This window comes from Pelophylax lessonae (assembly GCF_965119305.1).
Source record: "Pelophylax lessonae genome assembly, chromosome: 3".
In the NCBI taxonomy this organism is placed as follows: domain Eukaryota; kingdom Metazoa; phylum Chordata; class Amphibia; order Anura; family Ranidae; genus Pelophylax; species Pelophylax lessonae.
Window position 1 is genome coordinate 508,021,711 of NC_138770.1, and position 25,076 is coordinate 508,046,786.

General features: G+C 42.6%; 1 protein-coding gene across 6 annotated transcripts in view; it reads right to left on the reverse strand.

Annotated features, from left to right (window-relative positions):
* The window catches only part of BIRC6 (baculoviral IAP repeat containing 6), an 807,095-nt gene that overhangs the window by 430,579 nt on the left and 351,440 nt on the right, over positions 1 to 25,076 (reverse strand). For 5 of the 6 annotated variants that reach the window (XM_082252286.1, XM_082252283.1, XM_082252284.1 and 2 more), the window contains exons 34-41: positions 19,723 to 19,854; positions 16,733 to 16,948; positions 14,862 to 15,045; positions 14,460 to 14,618; positions 13,642 to 13,775; positions 3,998 to 4,151; positions 3,223 to 3,339; positions 882 to 1,036 (exon numbers count right to left, since the gene is read on the reverse strand). In XM_082252286.1, coding sequence (XP_082108412.1) covers positions 882 to 1,036; positions 3,223 to 3,339; positions 3,998 to 4,151; positions 13,642 to 13,775; positions 14,460 to 14,618; positions 14,862 to 15,045; positions 16,733 to 16,948; positions 19,723 to 19,854 — 1,251 coding nt within the window. The remainder of the gene's footprint in view (positions 1 to 881; positions 1,037 to 3,222; positions 3,340 to 3,997; positions 4,152 to 13,641; positions 13,776 to 14,459; positions 14,619 to 14,861; positions 15,046 to 16,732; positions 16,949 to 19,722; positions 19,855 to 25,076) is intronic. The other variant, XM_082252285.1, reaches the window with a different exon arrangement.

Consider the following 25,076-nt stretch of genomic DNA (forward strand, 5'->3'; position numbering starts at 1 on the left):
AAGATAATGGCATCCTGGTACCGTTTTTCTTTCAACCAGCAACTAGCCTACAGGTAAATGTGATCTGACTTGCTCTACAGTTGCCCAATCACTTTTAAAGGGCTTGGAAGGGGCCAAAGCTCATGTTTAATTCTAAGGATCCATTCACATATTGGTGTGTCATATCAAGAACTTATTTTGGACGACAGGCGTCCCACGATTCCGTTTGCGCGATTTTACTGCGATTAGTCGGGCGACAATCACGGCCATGTTTGGGGTGCCATTGCAAGTCAGGGGAATCGCAAGGGCATCCCGTGTTTTACAATAATTCAGGATTGCTGGCAGAACTGTGGCGATTCTGCCCAAAATCCGAGATGCCAATATGTGAACGGAACCTAAACTGGTAACCTGTAAAGGCTTTTACAGCAGCAGGGAAGGAGCACAGAGCAACCCAGATGCAGGCTGTTGTGTAGCAAAGTTTTAATGACAAAAAAGGCAGTAGGAAGCCCTGAGTGGTTGAATTTTAGCACCAAGTATAAAAATTTTGCCCTGTAAAATACCGAAGAAGAGGTCTATCACACAAGCAAAAAACGGAGGACCCACGAATTTGGGTAGGGTTATAGAGATGGGTCTAGTGCGATGTTCTCAGAAGCTCTTGAGAATTCAGTCACCTGAACGTACCATTCTATAACCCAGGATCTATGAATATTCAAGCTTGTGTGCTGTACTGTAATACCTGGTTACTTGGTGATGTTCGCAAGATTAACAGACCATGAAGGTGGCTAGCTTTGGAAAGTAATTTCTATCACCATTAGAATGTTTAGAAGCTGTAATCATAGTGAAAAGATTTGTAGTAGATGCAACAGATCAATAAGAAATGCATGTAATGAACAGTGCTCTACCTGAACATGATGCACTTGCAGCATAGAAAACAGCTTGTTGAAACAGGCACTCAGCATAGGGATGGAAGATGACTGAACAATAAGCTGGCTTGTCTGACTGGCTGCATGTAGCCCATGTATCAATGAGTCGTCTGTACCACTGGAAGGCTGGGATACTAAGGAAAAGAAAGAAAACTATATTCAAACATCAGGTACTACTATTACAACTTTTTCATTATCAATAATAGTGAGGGAAAAAAGTAAATGATCCCCTGATGATTTAGAACATTTTCCCACTGACAAAAATGATCAGTTATATAATTTTAATGGTAAGTTTATTTTAACAGTGTGAGACAGAAAAATCAAGAATTGTGCTTTTTTTTTTTAAGTTATGAATTGATCTGCATTTTAATGTGTCAGGTGTCTTCTATACAGGTAACGAGCTTAGATTAGGAGCACTCTCTCACAGGGAGTGCTCCTAATTTCAGCTGGTTACCTGTATAAAAGACTCCTGTCCACAGACGCAATCAGATTCCAATCTCTCCACCATGGCCAAGACCAAAGAGCTGTCCAAGGATGTCAGGGACAAGATTGTAGACCTACACAAGGCTAGAATGGGCTATAAGACCATCACCAAACAGCTTGGTGAGAAGGTGACAACAGTTGGTGCGATTATTCGCTAATACAAGAAATACAAAATAACTGTCGTCAATTTCCCCCGGTCTGGGGCTCCGTGCAAGACCTCACCTCGTGGAGTTTAAATGATCATGAGAACAGTTAGGAAGCAGCCAAGAACTATACAGGAGAATCTTGTCAATGTTAAGGGAGCTGGGACCATAGTCACCAGGAAAACAATTGGTAACACACTACGCTGTGAAGGACTGAAATCCTGCAGCGCCCGCAAGGTCTCCCTGCTCAAGAAAGCAGATGTGCAGCCTCGTCTAAAGTTTTCTAAAGAACATCTGAATGATTCAGAGGAGAACTGGGTGAAAGTGTTGTGTTTAGATGAAACCAAAATTGAGCGTTTTGGCATCAACTCAACTTGCTGTGTTTGGGGGTGGAGGAATGCTGCCTGTCACCCCAAGCTCACCATCGCCACTGTCAAACATGGAGGTGGAAACATTATGCTTTGGGGGTGTTTTTCTGCTAAGGGGAAAGGACAACTTCACTGCATCAAAGAGCCGATGGACAGGGCCATGTACCATCAAATCTTTGGTAATAAACCTCCTTCCCAGCATGACAATGGCCCAAAACACACAGCCAAGGCAACAACAAAAGGAGTGGCTCAAGAAGAAACACATTAAGGTCCTGGAGTGGCCTAGCCAGTCTCCAGACCTAATTCCATGGATAATATGTGGAAGGAGCTGAAGGTTCGAGTCACTAAATGTCAATCTCGAAACCTCAATGACTTGGAGAGGATCTACAATGAGGAGTGGGACAAAATCCCTCCTGAGATGTGTGCAAACCTCATAGCCAACTATAAGAAACGTCTGACCTCTGATTGCCAACCAGAGTTTTGCCACCAAGTACTAAGTCATGTTTTGCAAAGGGGTAAAATACTTGTTTCACTCATTAAAATGCAAATTATAACTTTTTTGAAATTAGTTTTTCGGATAATTTTGTTATTCCCACTGTTAAAATAAACCTACCATTAAAATTATAGACTGATCATTTCTTCGTCAGTGGGCAAATGTACAAAATCAGCAGGGGATCAAATACTTTTTACACTAGCTGTATCATTCAGGAAGACAATATCTCAAAAACAAAAGATAAAGTGTGCACAGGGTTTGATCGGCCATAGACGAATCTAAATTTGGCGAGTCACTGCTGTACCAGCCGAATTTCATTTAGTCTATGGGCAGGCTGGTTGCAATGAAGTTGATCCATTGATACATTTATGTACAACCAATTGTCAGGTTTTTTGTTTTTTTTTTGTTTTTGCGCAACTGAAGGCTTGGAAATTGCCTGCTTTCAGGATACAATAGTGCAGCGAGAGGGGATTCTAACAGTATTGAAAGGGGGGGGGTGGGGGAGTTGAGCAATGTTCTTCCCTTTAACCTGTGGTTGAAGGAGAGAAAATTGTATAATGTAAGGCTTGCTTTACTCTGTGGACTTTACAGAAGGAAAGAGTGCGAGTCTTCACATCTCCAAACTGTCCAGGCTAACTTAATTCAATTCATTTTAAGCAACTCAATATTACACTGCAAGAAAACTGTACATTGCAATTTACTTTGTGTAATTTGCATACACACTGCAGTGATTAGGATAGGACCAACCATCAATGACATCTAATAAAGTAGGATGTTAGAATATTTTATATAAACAGTGCAAAGTTAACACAGTTGGCCGGTTATGCACATACATGTTGGAGATGAATTGGTCAGTGCTTGTAGAATGGAATCTGCTTCAAGTGTGGACATCATCTTCAACATCAATTCTGCTTGCTGCTCAAGGCCAACCTCCAAACGAGCATCTAGAGCTGTGAATAAAATTTGTTATAACATTTAAAAATACATGTCCAGAAACAAATGTAATTTAGAGACAGATTAAAAGAACACAAAACAAAAAAATAACAAATGTAGTAATATTTACAAGAGCCTAAAAAAAAAAAAAATAAAAAAAAACACACACTGTTGAGTTTAAGTCCCCGTTCACACTAAGGCGACCTGTGAGGCGACCTGGTCGCCTCACAGGTCGCCGTAGGTCACCTTCCATAGGGAAGCTGCGGACCCGTTCTAATAGGAGCGACACAAGTCGCTCCGACTTTGAAAAAGGGTCCGGAGCTTCTTTGGGGCGACCCGGAGGCGACCGCCATAGACTTCAATGTTATGAAGTCCGTGGCGGCCGCTCCAAGGTCGCGGCGTGCTGCTCGCACCGCGACCTCGGAGGTCGCCCCCCCAAGTTGGATCGCGGCAATGTGAACGGGGGCCTAAATGTTACCAAGTGTCTATTTTGTTTTCTTTTTTTTAATTGTATACCTAAATATCCAAACATCTGATAAACACAAAAAACATCTTTAAAAATTATACCTTGGAAGCAGGTCATGTTTTGGTATACAATGAAACCAGTAGGAAATATTTACTTACTTTTAGACAACAATGACATAGCTATGAAAACACAAAATAGAAAAGGCTTACCTTGAGATACCGATACAGTCACGGTCTGTGTACCATTCTTTTCAATAGTCGCTGCTGGTTTAGCCACCGGAATTCCAACGCCTCCGATGTAAGGGTTGTAATTGTAAGTGCCATAGTCAGCGCCCCAATAATCATACCAAGTGCTACTGATTGGCTTTTGGTGAAAAGAGGAGATTGGATATGAACAAGACATCTCAAACCAAATATAAATATCGACAATAAAAAGCATTACTCCCTAAAGCCTGCCAGGTCAGTCAGAACTCTATGATGGGTCACAATATTGGTGTCATGGGGCATGCTACACATTCAGTGTCTGATTTCAGGACAAGGTGGTATTAGCTTGAAATACATTGTTCAATTGGCACCACTATGCTACCAACATTTACACTGTATAGATCAGTGTTCAACAAACCTGCTCTTGCATCACAAATTGTTCATGTTTTTCAGGTAATCTCACATATGTACAAATGGTGTAATCAGCATTCAATAATAGATTTTTAGTTGAGTGGATACGGATAAAAAAACTGATTTAAAGATCAGAGAACAAGTTCATTAAACACTGGTGTAGAAGTACACTTATTTTATTTGTTCAAAAAATAGAGAGTGATACTGGTAGTTAGGCACACTCATTTTAAGGTAATGATGTGCCAAGAATGATCAGTTCATTCCCTATTGGCTTTTAGTACATAAATTATCTAGAAACTCCATCTATTTCTATACACAGAACTCCACAATTAGTTGAACTATGGATCATATTATAGTTGAATTGGCCAAAAGGTTTTTTTGCACTTGAATGAAATCCTTTTCTCCCTAAGTTCACTGAAGATAAAAAGATTCACTCGATAAAAAGGTATGTGCCCTGTCGACAGAAGTTTGGACACCAAAGCAAAGTTAGTCCTTGAGCTGAACCCAACAAAACGCATTGGCTCTTTAGTTTGTACTAAACACCACATGAAGCCCAAAGTGGTACAACTGATTGTGCAGGCAGCAGAAACAATCATGCAAGGGTAGGATCTGCACCCCACAAATCAGCAAGAAAACTTTTTTTTTTTTTTTTTTCTTCTTACCAGTAGAGCACAGGTCTTTAAAGTCTTCAGCAGAGGTCTGAACGTCAACCCTTAGAAATTTGTAATTGTGTGAACTGAATACCAAGTAGCATCCTTACAAGGCTGTGCAACAGAAGCCTGATGCTGAAAAGCCCAACACATGCCAATAGATCAAGTAGAATCATCCTTAACCAGAAAAGGCAGCTTCTTCCCCCATCAGGGTATAGAGGCACAGGAATTGACCTGGTAAAATCCACCTGGCATTAATGGATCGCAGGCGGGAAAACCCTTCTTAGTTTTCTCGGGCAAGGTGAAAAAGGAGTTTGATTTTTGGGTGGATGCTATAGCTGCCTGCAGTACATCAGCAAAATCGAGGGCTGCCTTCTTTGGAGCCTTAGGAGGAGGACAATGTGAAAGCAAAAGAATATCCTTATTGAAGATCCTTCTACATCTTTAAGCAAAAAGCACTTGTTTGGTCTTAAGACCACATTGTCAGTGTGCAACAACAAAAAAAAGGGCTCATTAAGAAACAGAGGGGCCAGCTTTGTAACCCTTCTGCCAGAGGTATCCGTCACAAGGAAACTTTTTAACACAACACTACTCCTGTGTGAACATAACTGTGTGGTGCCATTGTAATATAATATAATATTCATGGCAGGCTTTACAAATGCTGAATAAATGGCACAAAAACAGAGTATTAATGCATGTGTGAACTCTAGGGGTTATACTGTGTTATTGTTCGAACTTTAAAGATGTGTTAGACATATTGTTTGTTTAAGGCGGTCTTGCTGCAAAAATTTGTGCTACTTGGGTGTATTAAACTGCATATGCACATAGTTGTTATGGACAGGATTCAGTTATGTGTATTGCTACTCTTATAGACATTTTATATTGATGATGTACTTTTATTTTTCTTTTTAGCAAAAATAAGGGATGAAGAGCACAGTTCATTGTATATGGCACCTCATCCTAATAATAAACTGCAATGAAAAAAAAAAAATGGATATGTGGACTTTACGGTGTCAATCATAACCCCAAAGAAGAAAGGAAACAAATGTCTAAAAACGTATAATTTAAAGTGGAGTTTCACCCATTATTAATAAATTGGATTACATGTATGTATGTAATCCCCTTTAAAATGACTTTTACCAATGGAAAGTTTTTTTTTTTTTTGTTGCTAGTAAATACCTGATTTTCTGCTTTATTTATCCTCTTCTCACTTCCGGGTCTGGTCGGCGATTAGGTCATTCGGCGATTCGCAGTGTGTGCTGGGATGGCATGAAATCTCGCATTATTACACAGGAGATGAGCTGCACTGCGTGCTCTGTCCCACCTCCGCCCCGCCCCCTCTCAGTGAGCTGTATGTATGTAGTGTATTGAGGCTGTGCTCCGCCCCGCCTCCTCTCAGTGAGCTCAGTGAGGATATAATGCTTTCAGTCCTCGCTCACTGAGAGGAGGCGGGGCGGAGCACGGCCTCAATACACTACATACATACAGCTCACTGAGAGTAGGCGGGGTGGAGGCGGGGAAGAACACACAGTACAGCTCATCTCCTGTGTAATAATGCAAGATTTCATGCCCTGAGATAAATCCCAGCACACACTGCGAATGGCCAAATGACGTAATCGCCGACCGGACCCGGAAGTGAGAAGAGGATAAATAAAGCAGAAAATCAGATATTTACTAGCAAAAAAAAAAAGAAAAAAATAAAAAAAAACTTTCCATTGGTAAAAGTCGTTTTAAAGGGGATTACATACATCCAAAGTGACTAAAATGGGTGTAACTCCACTTTAACGTGCAAACATGAGCAGCACAATATCTTTCCTGATAGAGCACTTGTCCTAGCTGGCACAGACAATCATAAAAGTGAATATCATAAAACTATAAACATGGTGATATAACAATTAGGGGGCCAGTGGTACAAGAAAGTGTGCAGCGGTCAATGCTGTTTGCAACTGGTTCATCAGGAGACCATATGGAGAGCCCAAAATACCATGTGTGAACAGCACTGCAACCAATGGAATAATATTTTGAGCAGCCCAGATGAAAATAACTGGATTTTTGACTTACCGTAAAATCTCTCTCTCTGAAGTTCACTGACAGACGCAGCTCCATATTTTTAACAATTAGGTTATGCTGCCCCCTACAGGAGTAGGACACTAGGCAGGAAAAAAAACATCATCACGCCTATGGGGCAGTCCCTGCAGGCATTCACCCATTAGTAAAGGATTTAGTTTTGTTGCAAGCAGTGTCAGAAGTAAAAAACCCCAACCCACTCAGAAAAAAAGGGGAGGGTGCTGCGTCTGTCAATGAACTTCAGAGAAAAGGATTTTACGGTAAGTCGAAAATCCAGTTCTCTCAATCGTTCATTTGCAGACGCAGCTCCATATTCTTCTTAACCATTGGGATGTCCCAAAGCAGTATTTGCATGGAGGTGGGAAAACAACGCAGAAAAGAACGTAATTTGCCAAAGGCTAAACGTAGCCAACCAGTAAACATGGAGCTAAACCAGGAACAACTGGAGCTCACCTAGAAACACATACACCCTCAAAGAGAAAATTTTCTCTTTTTAAACAGCAGCCTGCAAAACCTTGTGGCCAAAAGTAGCATCCGAAGATGCCAACACATCTACTTTGCAGAATTTTGTGAACGTGTGCACACACCACCAAGTCGATGCCTTGCAAACTTGTATCGCTGACGCCTGATGGCGAAAAGCCCAAGAGGCACTCAGCGCCCTAGTAGAATACACCTTCACAGGAAAAGGTGTAACTTAACCCTTCAGTGAATAAGCCTGTACTACCGTCTGCCTGATCCATCTGGATATGATTGCCGCAGACGCAGCCAATCCCTTTCCAGGTCCTTTCGTAAGGATAAAAGGAGAGTCTGATTTCCTGAAAGACTCAGTAACCGCCAGGCAAAACCGAATTGCCCGAACCACAGCCAAAGAATGCAAGGCATTTTCCTTGGGATACTTGGGCTTAGGACAGAGTGAAGGCAGCACAATGTCTTCATTTAATGGAAACCAGAAACCACCTTAGGAAGAAATGACTGATTAGATCGAAGTACCACTTAATCTCTGTCGACCACCAGAGAAGGAGAGCAGCAGGACAGCGCCGCCAATTCAGACACTCTGCGGGCAGAGGTAATAGGCACCAAAAAGTCTACCTTCTGTGACAGTGTAAACAGAGGAATCTCCCTAAGTTTTCAAAGGGAGGTTTTTAAACAACAGACAGTACCAAGTTAAGGTAACTGGGACTGTATCGGAGGAGCCACATGACGAACTCTCTAGATATAAGTGTGAATCAAAGAATGCGTAGCTACAGGGCGTTGAAAAAGCACAGCCAAAACCAACACCTTGCCTTTAATAGTACCCAAGGCCAACCGCTGCTCAACCCCTCTTTGGAGGAAAGCCAATATCCTAGCCACTGAAAAGGAGCGTGGATGCACCTTAATCTAGCCACACAAAGAGATGTACGGTTTCCACGTACGATGATAGATCTTCCTGGAGGTAGATTTTCTAGCCTTCAACAGTGTAGGAATCACAGAGTCAGAAAGACCCCTATCCTTCAATACCTGGCTTTCAACAGCCACGCCATTAAAGCCAGCGACGATGGCAGGATGGAAGATTGGCCCTTAAGACAACAGATCTTCCCTGAGAGGAAGTCTCCAAGGAGCATCGGCGACCAACCTTACCAGATCTGCATACCAAGACCGGTGAGTCCAGTCTGGGGCCACCAGAAATGACCATAATCCCTTCCACCTCTATTCAGTGCAGAAGACTCGGCAGAGGGAAACGCATAGATCAGCCGATACTGACCCCAAGGAGCGACCAGTGCATCTGTGGCGTCGGCCAGAGGATCCCGAGACCTGGCTACAAACCTCTGTACCTTCTCGTTGAGCCGAGAAAAACAGGTCTACATTGGGTTTTCCCCCACCCGACACACAACAGGTGAAACACCTCCGGGTACAGGGACCATTCCCCCTGATCCAAAACCTAACGACGCAAGTAATCCAGCTGCTAGTTCTCCACTCCGGGTATATGCACGGCGGAGGGGGCTGGAACTTTTCTACCCAAATGAAGATCTCAGCCACCTCCCGGGCCGCCAGGACACTCTTGGTTCCCCCTTGATGAATTACATAAATCAGGGCCGTGGCATTGCCTGATTGAATCCGTTCCAGAATATTGAATGGATATCTGGACTCTTTCAGATAGGCTGGCATCTGTAGATACCACGGTCCAATAAAATGGAAGGAAGGGCTTGCTCTGACGCAGGGCCAAGGAACAGAGCCACCACAGAAGAGCACTTCTTGCATTTTGACTCAACCGAATCAGATTGTCCAAAGATTTTGAATCCTTGTTCCACTTGACAAGAATACCCCTTTGTAGAAGTATCGCATGGAACTGAGCAAATGGAACCACTCCGAAGGTAGACACCATCAGGCCTAAAGGTCGCATGCAAGTTCGCAATGAGGACAGAGTGCTGGATAACAGCAACTGAATCGCCCTCTGCAACTTTTGCAGCTTTTCCGGGGGAAGAAACACTCTTGCAGAGGCAAGAGTCCAGAGTCAGTACCAGATAAACCATTTTGGAGGCTTGGACCAGAGCAGATTTTCTGAAATTGATCGTCCAACCAAACTCTTGCAGAGTCTGTACAGTGATTGACAGATCGCATACCAGAACTAAGTGGGAGTCTGCTCTTAAGAGGAGATCGTCCAGGTACCCTAGTGCCACAATCCCCCGCTGTCACAGTAATGCCAATACCAGAGCCAACACGTTGGTGATACCCTGGAGGCGGAAGTGAGACCAAAGGGTAACGCCACAAATTGATAATGTTCCTTTCCTACAGAGAAGTGAAGAAAACGCTGGTGTCCAGCGTAAATAGGGATGTGCAGATATGCGTCCTCGATATCGATAGAGGCCAAAAAGTCCCCTTGGTGTAGGAACGCCACTACCATGCGAAAGGACTCCATTCAAAATATCTGTACCTGCACAAAGCGATTCAGAGCCTTGAGGTCCACAATTGGACCCACTTTTCCCTTCAAGGCGTTTGAATAAAAGCCTTGAAAGCGTTCGAGAGGGAACCGACACAATCACCCTTTGCGACAGCAAATCTTGTACCGCCTCTTTATACCGATCTGAAGATAGGCGTAGATTGGATGGGAAGACTCTGACCGACGGTCGAGACCTGAATTCGATCTTGTAACCCGATGAGCCACTCGTGGGCCCATTTGTTCTGAATAAAGGAGGTCCCTGGTTCCAGACTGAAAACAGACGTCCCCCCACCCCACCCCAGAAATGGGCGAGGGCATTCCTTCATGCAGACGGAGATTTGTCAGTCTTCTTGGAACCCCTAGATTACCAAAATGGCTGGGGTCCTTTCTCCTACGTCCTGAAGGCATGAAGGGGCCGCCTGTTTGCTGAAAAAAAGGGCCGGTCTATTATGCGGCGACTTGGCCCTTAGCGGATAGAGGAAGAAGAGTACTCTTCCCACCTGTGGGTCCTTTAAACAGTTCATCCAACAAAGACCCAAATAGGTGGTCCCCCGTAGGAGATCCAATAGAGCTTCATTAGAAGCCTGTTCCGCAGACCAGCTTTTTAGCCACACCATGCGTGGTTACCATTTTTGCGTTTAGAACAACTGCACTGACTTGCGGCAATAGTGTACCTTTGCCACTGTTAGGGGATCTGGGAGCCCCGAAGGGACCAGCGCCCCTGATGTTAATTTCCTGCACTGATACAATCAGTGCATCCACCAGCGCCCTTGCATGTGCAGCAAAAAAAAGGAATCATCCTCACCGCAGAGCACCCAGTGTGGACGCAGGCCCAGTAGAGTCACTATATGCTAAGCTCACCCTGAGAACATAACAAGCAGGAGAGGTCGCCGACCACAGTCTCGCAAAGAGACGTCGGCTAAGGTTCCACAAAAAGACTCCTATTAGACCTAAAGGTCCCCACCATAAATGACAAAAAAGTACATAGCCCCCTATAACGGGAAAGAGGGGGCCCGCCATGACGCAGACGCGCAGGCAGAGTACCCTCACACAACAATGCCCCCACAGCGCCGCCCGGTTCTAGGGGGGTGCCAGGCAGTCCATATGTCCACCCCCCTGAGGAGGGGGGTGGATGCCCATCTGCTGCTGTATCACCCCAGTCAGCAGCTCAAACCGCCTTGTCAACTGCTCGGACAGCCGGCCGCGGTCTAAATTTGGGGCCCGATCCGGTCCGCTGTCATCTTGATCAGCAGCTCAGACAGCTTGGTTAGGACCTCGGACAGCCTGGTCAGTCCCCCAGACAGCTTGGTCAGTCACCAAGACAGCCAGCTTCGTCCGCAGCGAGTAGGCCGCAAGTTGCGGCTTCAATTTTTGGCCCGATCCTGCGACGCAAGGCAACCGTCGATCAGCTTGGTAAGGCACCTCCTCTCGGTTAGCTTAGTCAGGTACCAGGACAGCCGCAAGTAGGCCGCAAAGCCGCGGACTAAATTTTTGGCCCGACCCAGACACGTGAGGCGTAGACCCGCGGATGAAGAAACATCCGAAGCCCCCCCCCCATTATAACCACCGCAGGGAGCCCAAAAAGACATCTCTGCTGCAGTTACTAACCCCAGGGGGCAAGGAACTTGCTCAAAGACCCCCATGTGTGATCCGGACAGCCCGGTCAGCAACAACCGCATCCAACCCCCCCTTACTGGAGCAATTAGCAAAGTCAGCTCCTACCTAACCCCGGGGGGCGGCATGGGAGTAGGTTGGGGCCAAAAAGACCACCGTGACTGTTAGAGGGGCTGGGGGAAATGGAAGGGAACCCGGGAGTATGCCCATCCAAAGGAGGGGCTCACATCCACCCCGAGGCCGCAAGAGCTATGGGGGGATACTACTCACTATACCAACAACAATCGTGTGGGCGCCACTCTGGACAGACAACTTCTCCACTCAGGGTGGGGGTGCTGACAGCCAAGAGGCACGCTGTGATTCAGGCCGAACCAGGTCATGTGCTTCCCGGCGAGGTGTTTCACTAGCGGGCCAGCCCGTCCATTGGGGCTTTGTCGTGGTAAAGCCTAGCGCAGGGCTAAAACCTGCACACGCTCGCTGGACGGACTGGGAGACCTTAAGGATCTAGGAAATCCAGTCCGAAACCCAGTCCAGCTATTGATTGCAGTTCTCTCAGGAAGATAACTAGCTAAAAATTTTTAACAAAGGTTCCCTTTAAAATAAAAAAATAGGCTAAGACTGAAGTCCCAGCCGGGAACTGGGACCTACTCCTAAACTAGGCAGACAAAAAAAATGGGTGCATGCCTGCAGGGACTGCCCCATAGGCGTGGTAAAAAAGTTTCCTACCTAGTGTCCTATTCATGTAGGGGGCAGCATAACCCGATGGTTAAGAAGAATATAGAGCTGCAGCTCTTAATGAACGATAGAGAAAAATTAAAATGGGAAAAGAGCTCAAAAGTGTTGGTGAAGTGGTGGAACTTCTCTCTGGACTGACCTTTAAGTCATGCATTTAAGCCCAAAAAAGGCCCAGAATGATCCATATAAATAGATCATAAAGGCAAGAATAACAGATGCACCCTACTGGGAGGGACACCAAAAACAGGCACAACTACTATGAAAAATAGAGCCAGTCCATGCAATTAGTGCCAATTATTAGAAATGCTGCTTGGCTCTTTGATCAGTTAAAATGCTTGCATGATTTAATGACATACCGTAAACAAAATTAAGTGTTTTGACATTTGTCTTTACTTTCTTCTTTGGTGTTATGGTTGGAACCGTAAGGTCCACTTTTTTTTTTTTTTTTTCAATTTTCATAAAGCCTAAGAATAAGAGCAAAAACCTAAGCTAACCAAGGAAGGCTGGGCCTAAAATCTTCCCAAATATCTACCTTTCAGAAACATATAGGAAGTCCCTGGGCCATTGGCTGAGTATCTTTGAGCAGGGGTGCAGCCCACAGTCAAGAACCAAACTTTGCCTTATTTGTGTCCAAACTCCTATAGGCAGGACATTTACTTCCAACAGGCTGCATACAGAATCATCGGATTAGACTGATGTATGGATTACTATGTTAACACAAGGGAAATTCATCCCTAACAGATTACAGCTCACTGGAGGCAAATCAAAATGAAAATATATGTTTTGACCAAAAGTAGATTTTGAAGCCATAAAATTGTTTACTGTGACTGTATGACATGCAGTACAGTGATTTAAAGTGAACATGTCACCACAGATACATAAGCTCTGACTATGTGTTTTAAAATATATAAAATTACAAGGCTGCGGTTCTCATGTCTATCTGTGCTACTATGTATTGGACCAATACAATGCATGCAGCCTGTAAAGTTTGAACTTCTAGGTCAATTGCTCTCTAATCAATGAAACCTGAAAAAGGATTACAGCCTGGCATCCTGCAGTTTGTAAAAAATCAGCAACTGTAAAACCCATAAAGCCACTGTCCTAGGTTCAGTTCAACATGTTTTATTTTTGTTACACTAAACAAATTGTACAAATGAACATACCCAAACCATACATTTTTACTAGGCACCAAAATGACTATGGTCATGAGTATGAAACCATGCAGAGATTAAAAAAAAATCTTTTACAACAGTTACCTTGAAGACTTTGGCAGCGAGGGGATCTTTTTCCAAATCAATATCTAAAGGATCAATATCAACTTCCATCAGGTCTTGCAGTAATTCAAGGTCAATTTCTTTATCTTTATCCAAAGATGATAGAGGAGGAGCACCTTTGGGTGATGAAAACAGCTTTAATACTGCCAAGCAGATAAGTTTGAAGACTGCCATCTAAAAATCTGGGCCATGAGGGCGTTTACTGGGCAATTTTAAGGCTGTACTTTCATACTTATACATATTAAGTAGCATGTAAAGTGGTAACAAAATACCAATCCCAATGCTTCAAGTATAACTAAAGGCAGAACTTTTTCTTTAGTTTTGAAGAGATGCAAGTAAAAGTAAATCTCCCCACAGATGGCAATAAATCAACAGGGTTTTCTGCCCTACCTCACTCTATTAAAAAAAAAAAAAAAAAAGTTTTGCCTATAGTTTAACTATTATCGGTAAGCCATAACTTTAAAACTTAACCAACAATTTACACTGCAATGGCAGACTGCAACAACTTATTTTAAAAAGTGTACCTTCTATCTGTGCCTACATAAAATTGCATAAAACAAATATCAAGCTATACAGTGGCAGAACTAGATCCTTATTAATGTTATTTATATTTGCCAATCAAACAATTTTGCTGTAAAATAAAATAGAATTAAAAAAAAAAAAAATATTAATAACGACAGCCTAAATTCCAAAACAACTTAACACAAGTAATATTCAAAATAAAGCTATTATCTATATGTAGTGCAGAGAAACTACACACATTTTCTAAACATTATCCTGTTTATGAGCTGTCTGTCTACCTGTGATATCGGGTGTTAAAGGCTCATCTACGGTTTCCACCAATGGTATGACAGAGGACTGTTGTAAGGAGTCATCAGAGTCTCCAGCTGACGCACCAGCTTCCTCTCCCATTGCACCTTCATCAAGAGCTTCAGATGCTATAGGGGCCAACAGCTCACCTGCCAAATAAAATTACAGCAACAGAATTTGATATTTTAAAAAACATTATTAAGCATTTCTAAACAACTGATCACATAGTGGTCATTTGTAAATGCTACTCCAGGAAAAATACTTCTGACCATTTTTTTTTTTAATTTATATGTATGGGTTTACCTTTTCAACTATGCAGTAGTATTGCAAAGGGAGAACGAGAAAAACAGCTTTTTAAAAAAAAAAAAAAAAAAAAAAACCTACTACTGTACCTGCCAAAATATCCTGGAGCATGCAGGTCAGAGAGTATTGTGCCCAAGCACCACCCCAAGAGATGTCTCCTCTGTTGAAGTCTGTACCAACGAGCAATAACAAAAGCCTTTCCAACTGCTGCTCATTCACTACCTCACACAAATGTATGGTGGGACGGGTAGCATTGGCTATCCTAGCAAGTACCTGTAAAGTTTCAATAAGAGTGCATATGTTCACAAGATAACATATTTGGAAAGAAATATATAAACAAGTATACAATGCTCAGTAATTTCATACGAAGGCTAAACGCTCTGAGCAGACTGAAGATACTTTTGATGCAGCCTAATGTAACAAGTTGAGACCCAAAAGGCTGAACATAACTGAAATGCTAGAGGTTTTTGAAAACGCTCACATGTTCTCCAAACATGCCCTTGCATGGCAGAAGCATTCCTGCTCAGAATTCATAGCACTACCAATATAAAATGAACGTCATACATTTTGCATCCAGTTTATAAAATGTAGGTTGTGGCGTTGACCCAGTGTCGTCTCACTGTGTTCTCTCTGCTTAACACTGCAGATTTGGGGGCCTGTTATGCGTCTTTGCTCTGACACTTTTTTTTTTTCAATTCATTTGTTTATTTAAATTTTGCTCTGACTGCTTTGGAGTCTTAAAGCAAGCAAAGCACAACGTGTAGTTGTATGGCTGCAGTAAGGTTATAAAATTAAAATGGGGCCCAATGAAGATCTGTAGGCTTACAATGCCCTCACATAAAATGATTTTCTTGTTTCCGATTAGGAACTGGAGATATTCACTCAGTGACCAATACAGTATTTTTAGGATAATGTCATTTTAGAGTTTAAAGTCATTGTAAAGTCTCATTTAAAAAAAATTAAAAAAAATGTTATACTTACCTGCTCTGTGCAGTTGGTTTTTGCACAGGGCAGCCTAGATCCTTCTCTTCTCGGGTCCCTCCTTGGGGCTCCTGGCCCCTCCCTCCTGCCAAGTGCCCCCACAGCAAGCAGCTTGCCATGGAGAAACCAGAGCTGCAGCTCCGTGTGTCCATTCAGACATGGAGCTGCAGTTCGGCCCCACCCTCTCTCTCTCTCTCTCTCCTGATTGGCTGATTTTGATTGACAGCTGCGGGAGCCAATGGCGCAGCTGCTATGTCTCAGCCTGTTAGGAGAGAGATTCCCAGAAGACATCGCTGGACAGAGATGGGGCTCTGGTAAGTATTAGGAGGTGCTAGGGAGGCTGCTGCACACAGAAGGCTTTTTATTTTATTTTTTTTTGTTTACAAACTTTTATTCAGGGTGTAAAAAAAAGGCAGTACAAAAAACAAATAGGCATTAACATAGGTGTATTACATACAATATTAGCATAGTGACATTATGAGGCATTTCAGCGTGAAGGGTTATACAAACGTAGCTACGTTATTGACAAAGTGTTCATCAATATTTAAGGAGTATCAAAAATATTGGTGTATACGATCCCAGCAAGAAACTAGGTCCTGACAAGAGAAAAAAAAAACTGAGTGGCTATAGCAGAGAGGGAAGTACACCCCTGGGACTTCCCATGGGTGTAGAAATAATTATTTTCTGCCTAGTGTCCTAGGGGACAATTTCCTGTAGTGTCCTGTAGGGGGCAGTTTAATCCAATGGTTAGGAATACCAGAATCTGTGTCCGTCAATAAACGAAAGAGAAGTATGGATTTTAAAGAGGGTGATTCTTTTCTATACCCACTGTAAGCACAGAGCTCATTCATGCTATACTGGCCTCAGCACTCTTGTAAAGAATATCAAAAGAAAACAAAAAAATAAAAACACACCCTGTTATCAGAAAAAACAATGTCACATGAAAGCAAGAAGCCTCTAAATAAAACAATACTGGTACCTTGCAGACAAACAGTAGTAAGTCAGCATGGCAAGTGAAGTCCATAGATAGGAGGAAGAGGGCAAGCTTCTGTACAACAGAAATACATCGCTCATGTGCCAAAGTGAAAGGAAGAGGTTCAATTTCTGGGCTCTCTTTTGTTGCAGATACTTCAGTGTCTTGAGCGGATCGGGGCCATTCCGCAGTTCGACGTAGTCGTATCAAATCTTTAAAATGCTGTATGAGGGAAAATGGAAAGTTGCTGAATAATATAACATGCTCAACATATTAGAATACCAAAAAAAAAAAAAAAAGAGAAAAATTATAAAATCATACTGCAACTATAATTAAAAAGATACACATTTGAAGCCTATACTATTCCACTGGAAAAATCTACACACTCGTACCCCAGAAAGTTTGCTAGGCTGGTTGAACAAAAGAGATAAACGGATCTCTGAAGCGAGGACATGCCCAGCTAAAGTTAATAATATCTGCAGAGCTTGGCTACAGCTGGCCAATATATTCAAGCTGTACAACCATAAATGCCTCTTTAACTGCAACTGTGTATTATTCAAAGCTGCAATGAATTTATGCTGCACCAGGAAGAAAAAAAATTTGAATGTCACTCCTTGGCGTATTAGTGTAAAGTCATTCTATTGTCTAGAATAATTATTTATTCTAGCCACTAGAATATATGTGAGATTATTTTAAAGCGGTAGTATCCCGCTTTTTGACACTTTTACCTACAGGTAAGCCTATAATAAGGCTTACCTGTAGGTACAAATAATATCTCCTAAACCGGCATGGTTTAGGAGATATTTACAGTGCATGCAGACGCTCGCGCGAGCGGCGCATGCGCTCTGAAGGTCCGGGGGACCTTCAATTAAGTTGCCGGGAGCTTGCCGGAAAAATCACTCCCGCGCGCATGCGCGGGAGTGACGTCATCGCGGCTCCGGCCAATCATCGCGCCGGAGCCGTCTCTTCCGGCCAATCAGCGCGCCGGAGCCGCCAAACCCGGAAGATACGACGAGGGACCATGGCAGCGCCCGCAGCGATGTCCGGGGGTCCGTGTCGGGGCTTCGTTTTAAGGTAAGTTACACATAATGGGCTAGTATGCGATGCATACTAGCTCATTATGCCTTTGTCTTGCAGGTTTTTTTATTTTTATTTTTTTTTTTATAGAGTTTACAACCGCTTTAAGCTCCTATCCTAAATCCGCTTTGGGGCATTCTTGTACGCCCCTGAAAGTTGAGCTAAAATACACGTATAAATGCCTGAATGTGCATGGCCACATTAAAACATGCAGCTGCATTCATAGGGATAAAAAAAATGAAAAATACCAGGGGTCCCCAATAGACAGTCAGAACCTACTTTGGTACAGCAATATTTTATATCTTGATTATGCTAAACCCTCAGATTGGTCTGCATATCTGACAAATGCCTAAGCTCTAGAAAAACACACAAGTTAAGGGGGTGGGTAGAGCTGCACAGCATAAGAAGAGATGGTCAGAGTTGGGAGTAGGCATGCGAATAGAAGATGCCTTATTTCAACAGAAATGCGCACAAGTCAAATATAAGCCTTCACAATTACAGCAGCGTGACCTATTCTAAGAATAAAATAGGGCATAGTGGAGACAGGTCACCCTGGTAAACATTTAGCAAGAACTAGTGTCTGGTCCCAGGGTTGGTGCACTTTGAAGGCAGGCTGCTGAAGAATATTGCTCAAAAAAAAAAAAAAAAAAAAAAAACAGACAATGTTGAATGCAAAGACAAGGCTTTAATGGCTTCCCATTTAGCGTATGTACTGTATATATGCATATGTATATTTACATCATGGATGGGATGATCCTTGTGGTCTTAGTACAGCCACCCAAACACTTTTACAGGGCTCAGAAGGCATGTCCGAGGATCACTGTTTGGTCAGCGTCCTTGGAGGGCAGAGAGGGATCAGGGATCTAATAGACAGCTGACCTCTCCAAAAGAGCACCTCACTGCTCAGAGGTATCACAAGGGGTCTTCGTTCATCCCTTGTGATAGTAATAAAGTTGAATGGGGCAAAAAGTATGAAAGTTTAATTACAGAGAAAAAAGAAAAAAAAAAAAAGACTTCAATACTGGACACTCTTCCCCCCCCCCCCCCCCAATTTCTTCCCAGGCCAATTTTCAATACTGTCGCACTTTGAATGACAACTGTGCAGTCATGCAACACTGGACCCACTTTTGGTGGTATTTGACCACCACTTTTGTGCTACAAATAAAAGAAAAAAAGACAAAATTGTGAAAAGAAATGTTTTTGTTTTGGTTATAAAATTTTGTAAATAATTTTTTTCCTTCACTGATGAGATGGCACTAAAATACAGCACTAATGGGCACAGATAGGCAGCATATGACATCCAGACAGGACAATGGAAACCCCGCCCTGCTGTCATTTTGCTAAAGGCTGGGCGGAAAGTGGTTAAAAAAACACCACATTGCACTGAGCTCACGTCCAAATGCAAAAGAGCATGCACACGTAAATTAATGACGCAAACGTCAAAATAGGAGCGATAATTCTAACACCAAAGCACAAACCCAACCCTAAATGGATAACCTGCAAAGGCATTTAAACCGTCACCTATGGACAATTTTAGGTACCTTAGTTTGTCGTTTTGCAGGCATGCGTAATTTTATATCTTGATATGTTTAGTATTTACATTGCACATTATCGTTTAGATTTTACATTGGGTATTATAATTTATTTGTGTGCACTTAAGTACATTTAATTTTATTATTTCCAGAAAATTTGATTTGGCTGAATTTTGATCCATGTATGGGCAGGTAGGGTGTGCAGAAGTCAATCTACTGCCCTGTCAGAATACAATTCTTCTCGGAAGAGAAAATTACTTTGAATAAACTAACATGTAAATAAAAGTTTAGGTTCAGTTGTACGTCTAGGAACACATGGCAGAGACTTGTAAGAGAACCTTCAAACACCCTCATTGTATAAAAAACTGTGGTTTGTTATTTCTTCACCTTAGAAGTGGCTTGTTTAAGTTTTGCCTGTTCCACCAAAAGCTTGTAGGATGATCCCTTGTTGCTCTGTATTTTCTCCTTTTCAATCTGCTCTACTAAAGCCTTCTGTTTTGCCTTCAGTAGGTTGAGTTGCTAGAGGAAAAGTTAATTTATTAAATGAAATAATAAACTCACATCAGCGTTATCTAGTAGAAACATCTTTACTCCAAATCAACATGAGGGAGGAACAATCTTAACACCCCAAATGCAGGTCGTTGGACTGCACGAGATTGCATGATACAAAAGCACCCTGGAATCAAGTTACAGCGCAGTTGCAAAATTAGTGCACGCACTACTTTGGTGCGATTTGAGATGCTTAAAAATGGATGGGCTCACATTGCAAAGCACTAAATCGCATATTAATTAATCAGGAATGCAATGCGGTTCCTGTGCCATTCACATGCAGGTTATAGTATGAACCAAGGCTTAAAAAAAGCAAGATACTTTTTTTAAATATTAAAAGTCGAAAATATTAATTAATATCCCCTTAATGGCACATAACTGAAGATTAGCAAGTATATTGCATTTTTTTTATTGATTTAAAACAGAAAACCGTCATTGCTGAACAGTAGGGAGAGTGTGCTTGCTTGTTCAGACACTTCCTAATATCAGGGCCAGAAAAAGCACAATAAAAATAAAAAACTCACTACAGCAGAGCAGAGAAACAAAGGTCTGGTTAACAGTGATGTTACAATAAACCATTTAGATATACAGTAAAACCTTGGATTGCGAGTATAATTCGTTCCGGAAGCATGCTTGTAATCCAAAGCACTCTTATATCAAAGCGAATTTCCCCATAAGAAATAATGGAAACTCAGATGATTCGTTCCACAACCATTTATTCATAAATCCTTCAGTTTATAGTCAATATAAAAAGATTGTAGCATTACGATAGGTTGTGTAACCATAAAATGTCCATCCACAAATAGCCGCTTCCACAAGGGGATTGGAAGCAAAATCCAGCAGGAGCTACAGGGTATCAAAGAGAAGAGAGGCGCCTCTAAGTGTAGCAATATGGTTCCATTTAATAAAGGTACAACATTTAGCAACTCACATGGTTGATGAATAAAACAGGCACATTTAAGTATGCAGGCATCCGGGGTAAAGCTGTCCACATAGACCCTCTTCTGCACCGCCGGCTGCCAGTCTGTAATCCTGACAGGGAAGACCACGCTGCAGTAAAGCGATCTGAAAGCGAGGGGCAGCATGGAAAGGATGATGTAGATGACGGTGCGGAGGATGGTCCTATGTGGACAGCTTTACCCCTGATGCTGCATCCTTAGACGTGCCTGTTCCAATCATCGACCATGCGAGTTGCTAAATGTTGTACCTTCATTAAATTTAACCATATTGCTACACTTAGAGGCGCCTCTCTTCTCTTTTATACTCAGCTGTGACTTGAGGCTACTTGTATATCAAGACATCGCTTGTATATCAAGTCAAAATTTATTTGAAAATTTTGCTTGTCTTGCAAAGCGCTCTTAAACCAAGTTACTCTCAAACCAAGGTTTTACTGTACAAGAATTAGTCTCCAACTGTACTGATGATTCCTGAATCACAGCTATATCAATGTGGCTTTTGTATAAACAAGATTGGAATGCTAAACTACCTTAAAGACGCCCCTGCAGGTTCAGGCTTTGGGCAAACCAGTATCTTTGCTCCAACTACCTACTGTCACATTTTTTTTCAAACTAGAAAAAAAAAACTCTACCCAACTGAAAAGACATCAGATAAATAACACTTTGCTACAATGTAAAGTAGTGTGTGTACAGCTTGTAAAACAGTGTGAATTTGCTGTCTCCTCAAAATAACAACACACAGCCATTCATTTCTAAAAGTACATTCCTAAGTGAAAATGTCCAAATTGGGCCCAATTAGCCATTTTGCCTCCCCGGTGTCATGTGACTCGTTCGTGTTACAAGGTCTCAGGTGTAAATGGGGAGCTGGGGTGGTTAAATTTGGTGTTCTAGCTCTCACACTCTCATACTGGTTACTGGAAGTTCAACATGGCACCTCATGGCAATAAACTCTCTGGGGATCTGGAAAAAAGAAATGTTGCTCTACATAGAGATGGCCTAGGCTATAAGAAGATTGTCAAGACCCTGAAACTGAGCTGCAGCACGGTGGCCAAGACAATACAGTGGTTTAACAGGACAGGTTCCACTCAGAAGTTGAGTTCACGTGCTCAGGGTCATATCAAGAGGTTGTCTTTGGGAAATAGACGAATGAGTGCTGCTAGCATTGCTGCAGAGTTGGGGTGGGGGGTCAGCCTGTCAGTGCTCAAATCATACGCCGCACACTGCATCAATTTGGTCTGCATGGCTGTCATCCCAAAAGGAAGCCTCCTCTAAAGATGATGCAAGCCCGCAAACAGTTTGCTGAAGACAAGCAGACTAAGAACATGGATTACTAGAACCATGTTCTGTGGTCTGATGAGACCAAGATAAATGTATTTGGTTCAGATGGTGTCAAGCGTGTGTGGTGGCAACCAGGTGAGGAGCCAAGCGTGTGTGGTGGCAACCAGGTGAGGAGTACAAAGACAAGGGTGTCTTGCCTACAGTCAAGCATGGTGGAGGAATTGTCATGGTCTAGGGCTGCATGAGTGCTGTCTGCACTGGAGAGCTACAGTTTATTGAGGGAACCATGAATGCCTTGCTAAAGAAGCTGAGGGTAAAGGTGATTGACTGGCCAACCATGTCTCCAGACCTAAACCTAACTGAGCATCTGTGGGGCATCCTCAAACTGAAGGAGCACAAGGTCTCGAAAATCCATCAGCTCCATGATGTCGTCATAGAGAAGGAGAGGACGAGGACTCCAGTGGCTACCTGTGAATCTCTGGTGAACTCCATGCCCAAGAGGGTTAAGGAAGGGCTGGAAAATAATGGTGGCTACACAAAATATTGACACTTTGGGCACAATTTGGACATTTTCACTTAGGAGTGTTTCCAGCGGTTTAGACATTAATGGCTGTGTTGAGTTATTTTGAGGGGACAGCAAATGTATAGTTATACAAGCTGTACACTCACTACTTTACATTGTAGAAAAGTAATTTCTTCAGTGTTGTCACATAAAAAGATATAATAAAATATTTACAAAAATCTGAGGGGTGTACTCACTTTTTTGAGATACTGTGTGCATAAAAAATATATATATATATAATATATATATATATATATATATATATATATATATATATATATATATATATATATATACACATACACACACACACACACACACACACACACACACACACAAACACACTGCTCAAAGGAACACTTTGAAAACACATCAGATATCTATGGGATAAATTCTCATGCTAAATATCTATACTGATATGGACTGGGTAAGGTCTTCCGAATGAAAGGATACCACATCGTTTGATGGAAATGAAAATGATCAACCTACTGAGGGTTGAATTCAAAGAGACTTGAAAATCAAAGTGAAAAAACTGTGCAGCATACCGTCCATTTTGCTGAAATTTCATTGCAGCAACTGACAATGTCGGGGCATGCTCCTTATGATACGACAGATGGTGTCCTGGGTTATTTCCTCTCAGATCTGGACCAGGGCATCACTGAGCTCCTGAACAGATTGAAATGCACTGAAACAATATCCCAGAGGTGCTCCATTGGATGTAGGTCAGGAAAGAGTGGGGGCCATTCAATGTTATCAATTCGTTCATGCTCCAGGAACTGGCTGCATACTCTCGCAAAATGAGGATGGGCATTATTGTGCACCAGGAGGAACCCAGGACCCACTAAGCCAGCGTAGGGTCTGACAATGGGTCCAAGGATTTTATCCCTCTACCTAATGGCAGTCAGAGTGCCATTGTCTAGCCTGTAGTGGTCGGTGAGTCCCTTTCATGTCTGTCACATGTGCTCAGGGTGAACTTGCTCTCATCTGTAAAAAAGCACAGGGCGCCAGTAGCAGACCTACCAATTCTGGTCTTCAATGGAAAATGCCAATCAGGCCACCCTCATTTAGTCTTTTTCTGATTGTTTGGTCAGAGACATTTACACCATTGGCATGATGCTGGTCATTTTGTAGGGCTCTGGCAGTGCTCATCCTGTTCCTCTTTGCACAAAGGAGCTGACCTGCTGACCTTCAGCCCTGTCCAGCTCTCAGAGTAACTGCCCTTCTCCTGGAATCTTCGCCATGCTCCTGAGTGTGCTAGGAGACACAGCTAACCTTCTGGCAATGGCACATATTGATGTGTCATCCTGGAGGAGTTGGACTGCCTGTGCTACCTCTATAGGGTCTAGATATTGCATCATGCTACCAGTAGTGACACTGACCTAAGGAAAATGCAAAACTAGTGAAAACAGTCAGAAAATAGGAGTAGGGTAAAAAATGTTAGTTGCCTCTACCTGTAAAACTGTTCCTGTTTTGGAGATCGCTTAATGGCTGCCCACCTAGAGCACCTATATATATATATATATATATATATATATATATATATATATAATTGGATTTTTGTCTTACAGTAAAATACTTTTCTCTGATTTAATTGAAGGACACAGCTCCAAAAATTTCTTGACCATTGGGTTATGCTGCCCCCTACAGGAATAGGACACTAGACAGGAAAAAAAAAAAAAAAAACACCTTTACCACGCTTATAATGGCAGTTTGAGGGGATATACTCCCCCTCCTGCTACAGGTACTTAGTTGTGTTGCACGCAGTGTCAAAATAAATATAACCCAACTCAATAGAGGGGTGGGTGCTGTGTCCGTCAATGAACATCAGAGAAAAGGATTTTATGGTAAGAAAAAATCCAATTTTCTCTTTCGTTCATTGACTGACAAAGCTTCAGAATCTTCTTGACCATTGGGATGTCCCAAAGCAGTGTCAAAAATGACATACACCCTCAAAGAGGACTAGTCCTCTCAAACAGCAGCCTGCAAAACCCTGCAGCCAAAAGCAGCATCCGACTTCCTAAACGACTCGGTTGCCGCCAGGTACACCCTGATCGCACGAACCACATCCAGAGAATGTAAGGCAATCTCCTTAGGATGCTTAGGACACAGGGAAGACAACAAATTGTCTTCATTCAGATGAAAACCAGAGACAACCTTAGGAAGGAACGAGTGACAAGGGCGAAGCACCACTATCTCTGTGAACCACCAAGTAAGGCGAACGACAAGACAAAGCAGCCTGCTCCGACACCCTGCATGCAGAAATAATAGCCACCAAGGCGGCTACTTTCTGGGACAATGAGCAGAGGAACCACACAAATATTTTCGAAAGGCAGTTTCTGAAGAACCGACAGTACCAAGTTGAGATCCCACAGGGGCAACGGAAGAGCGCACTGGAG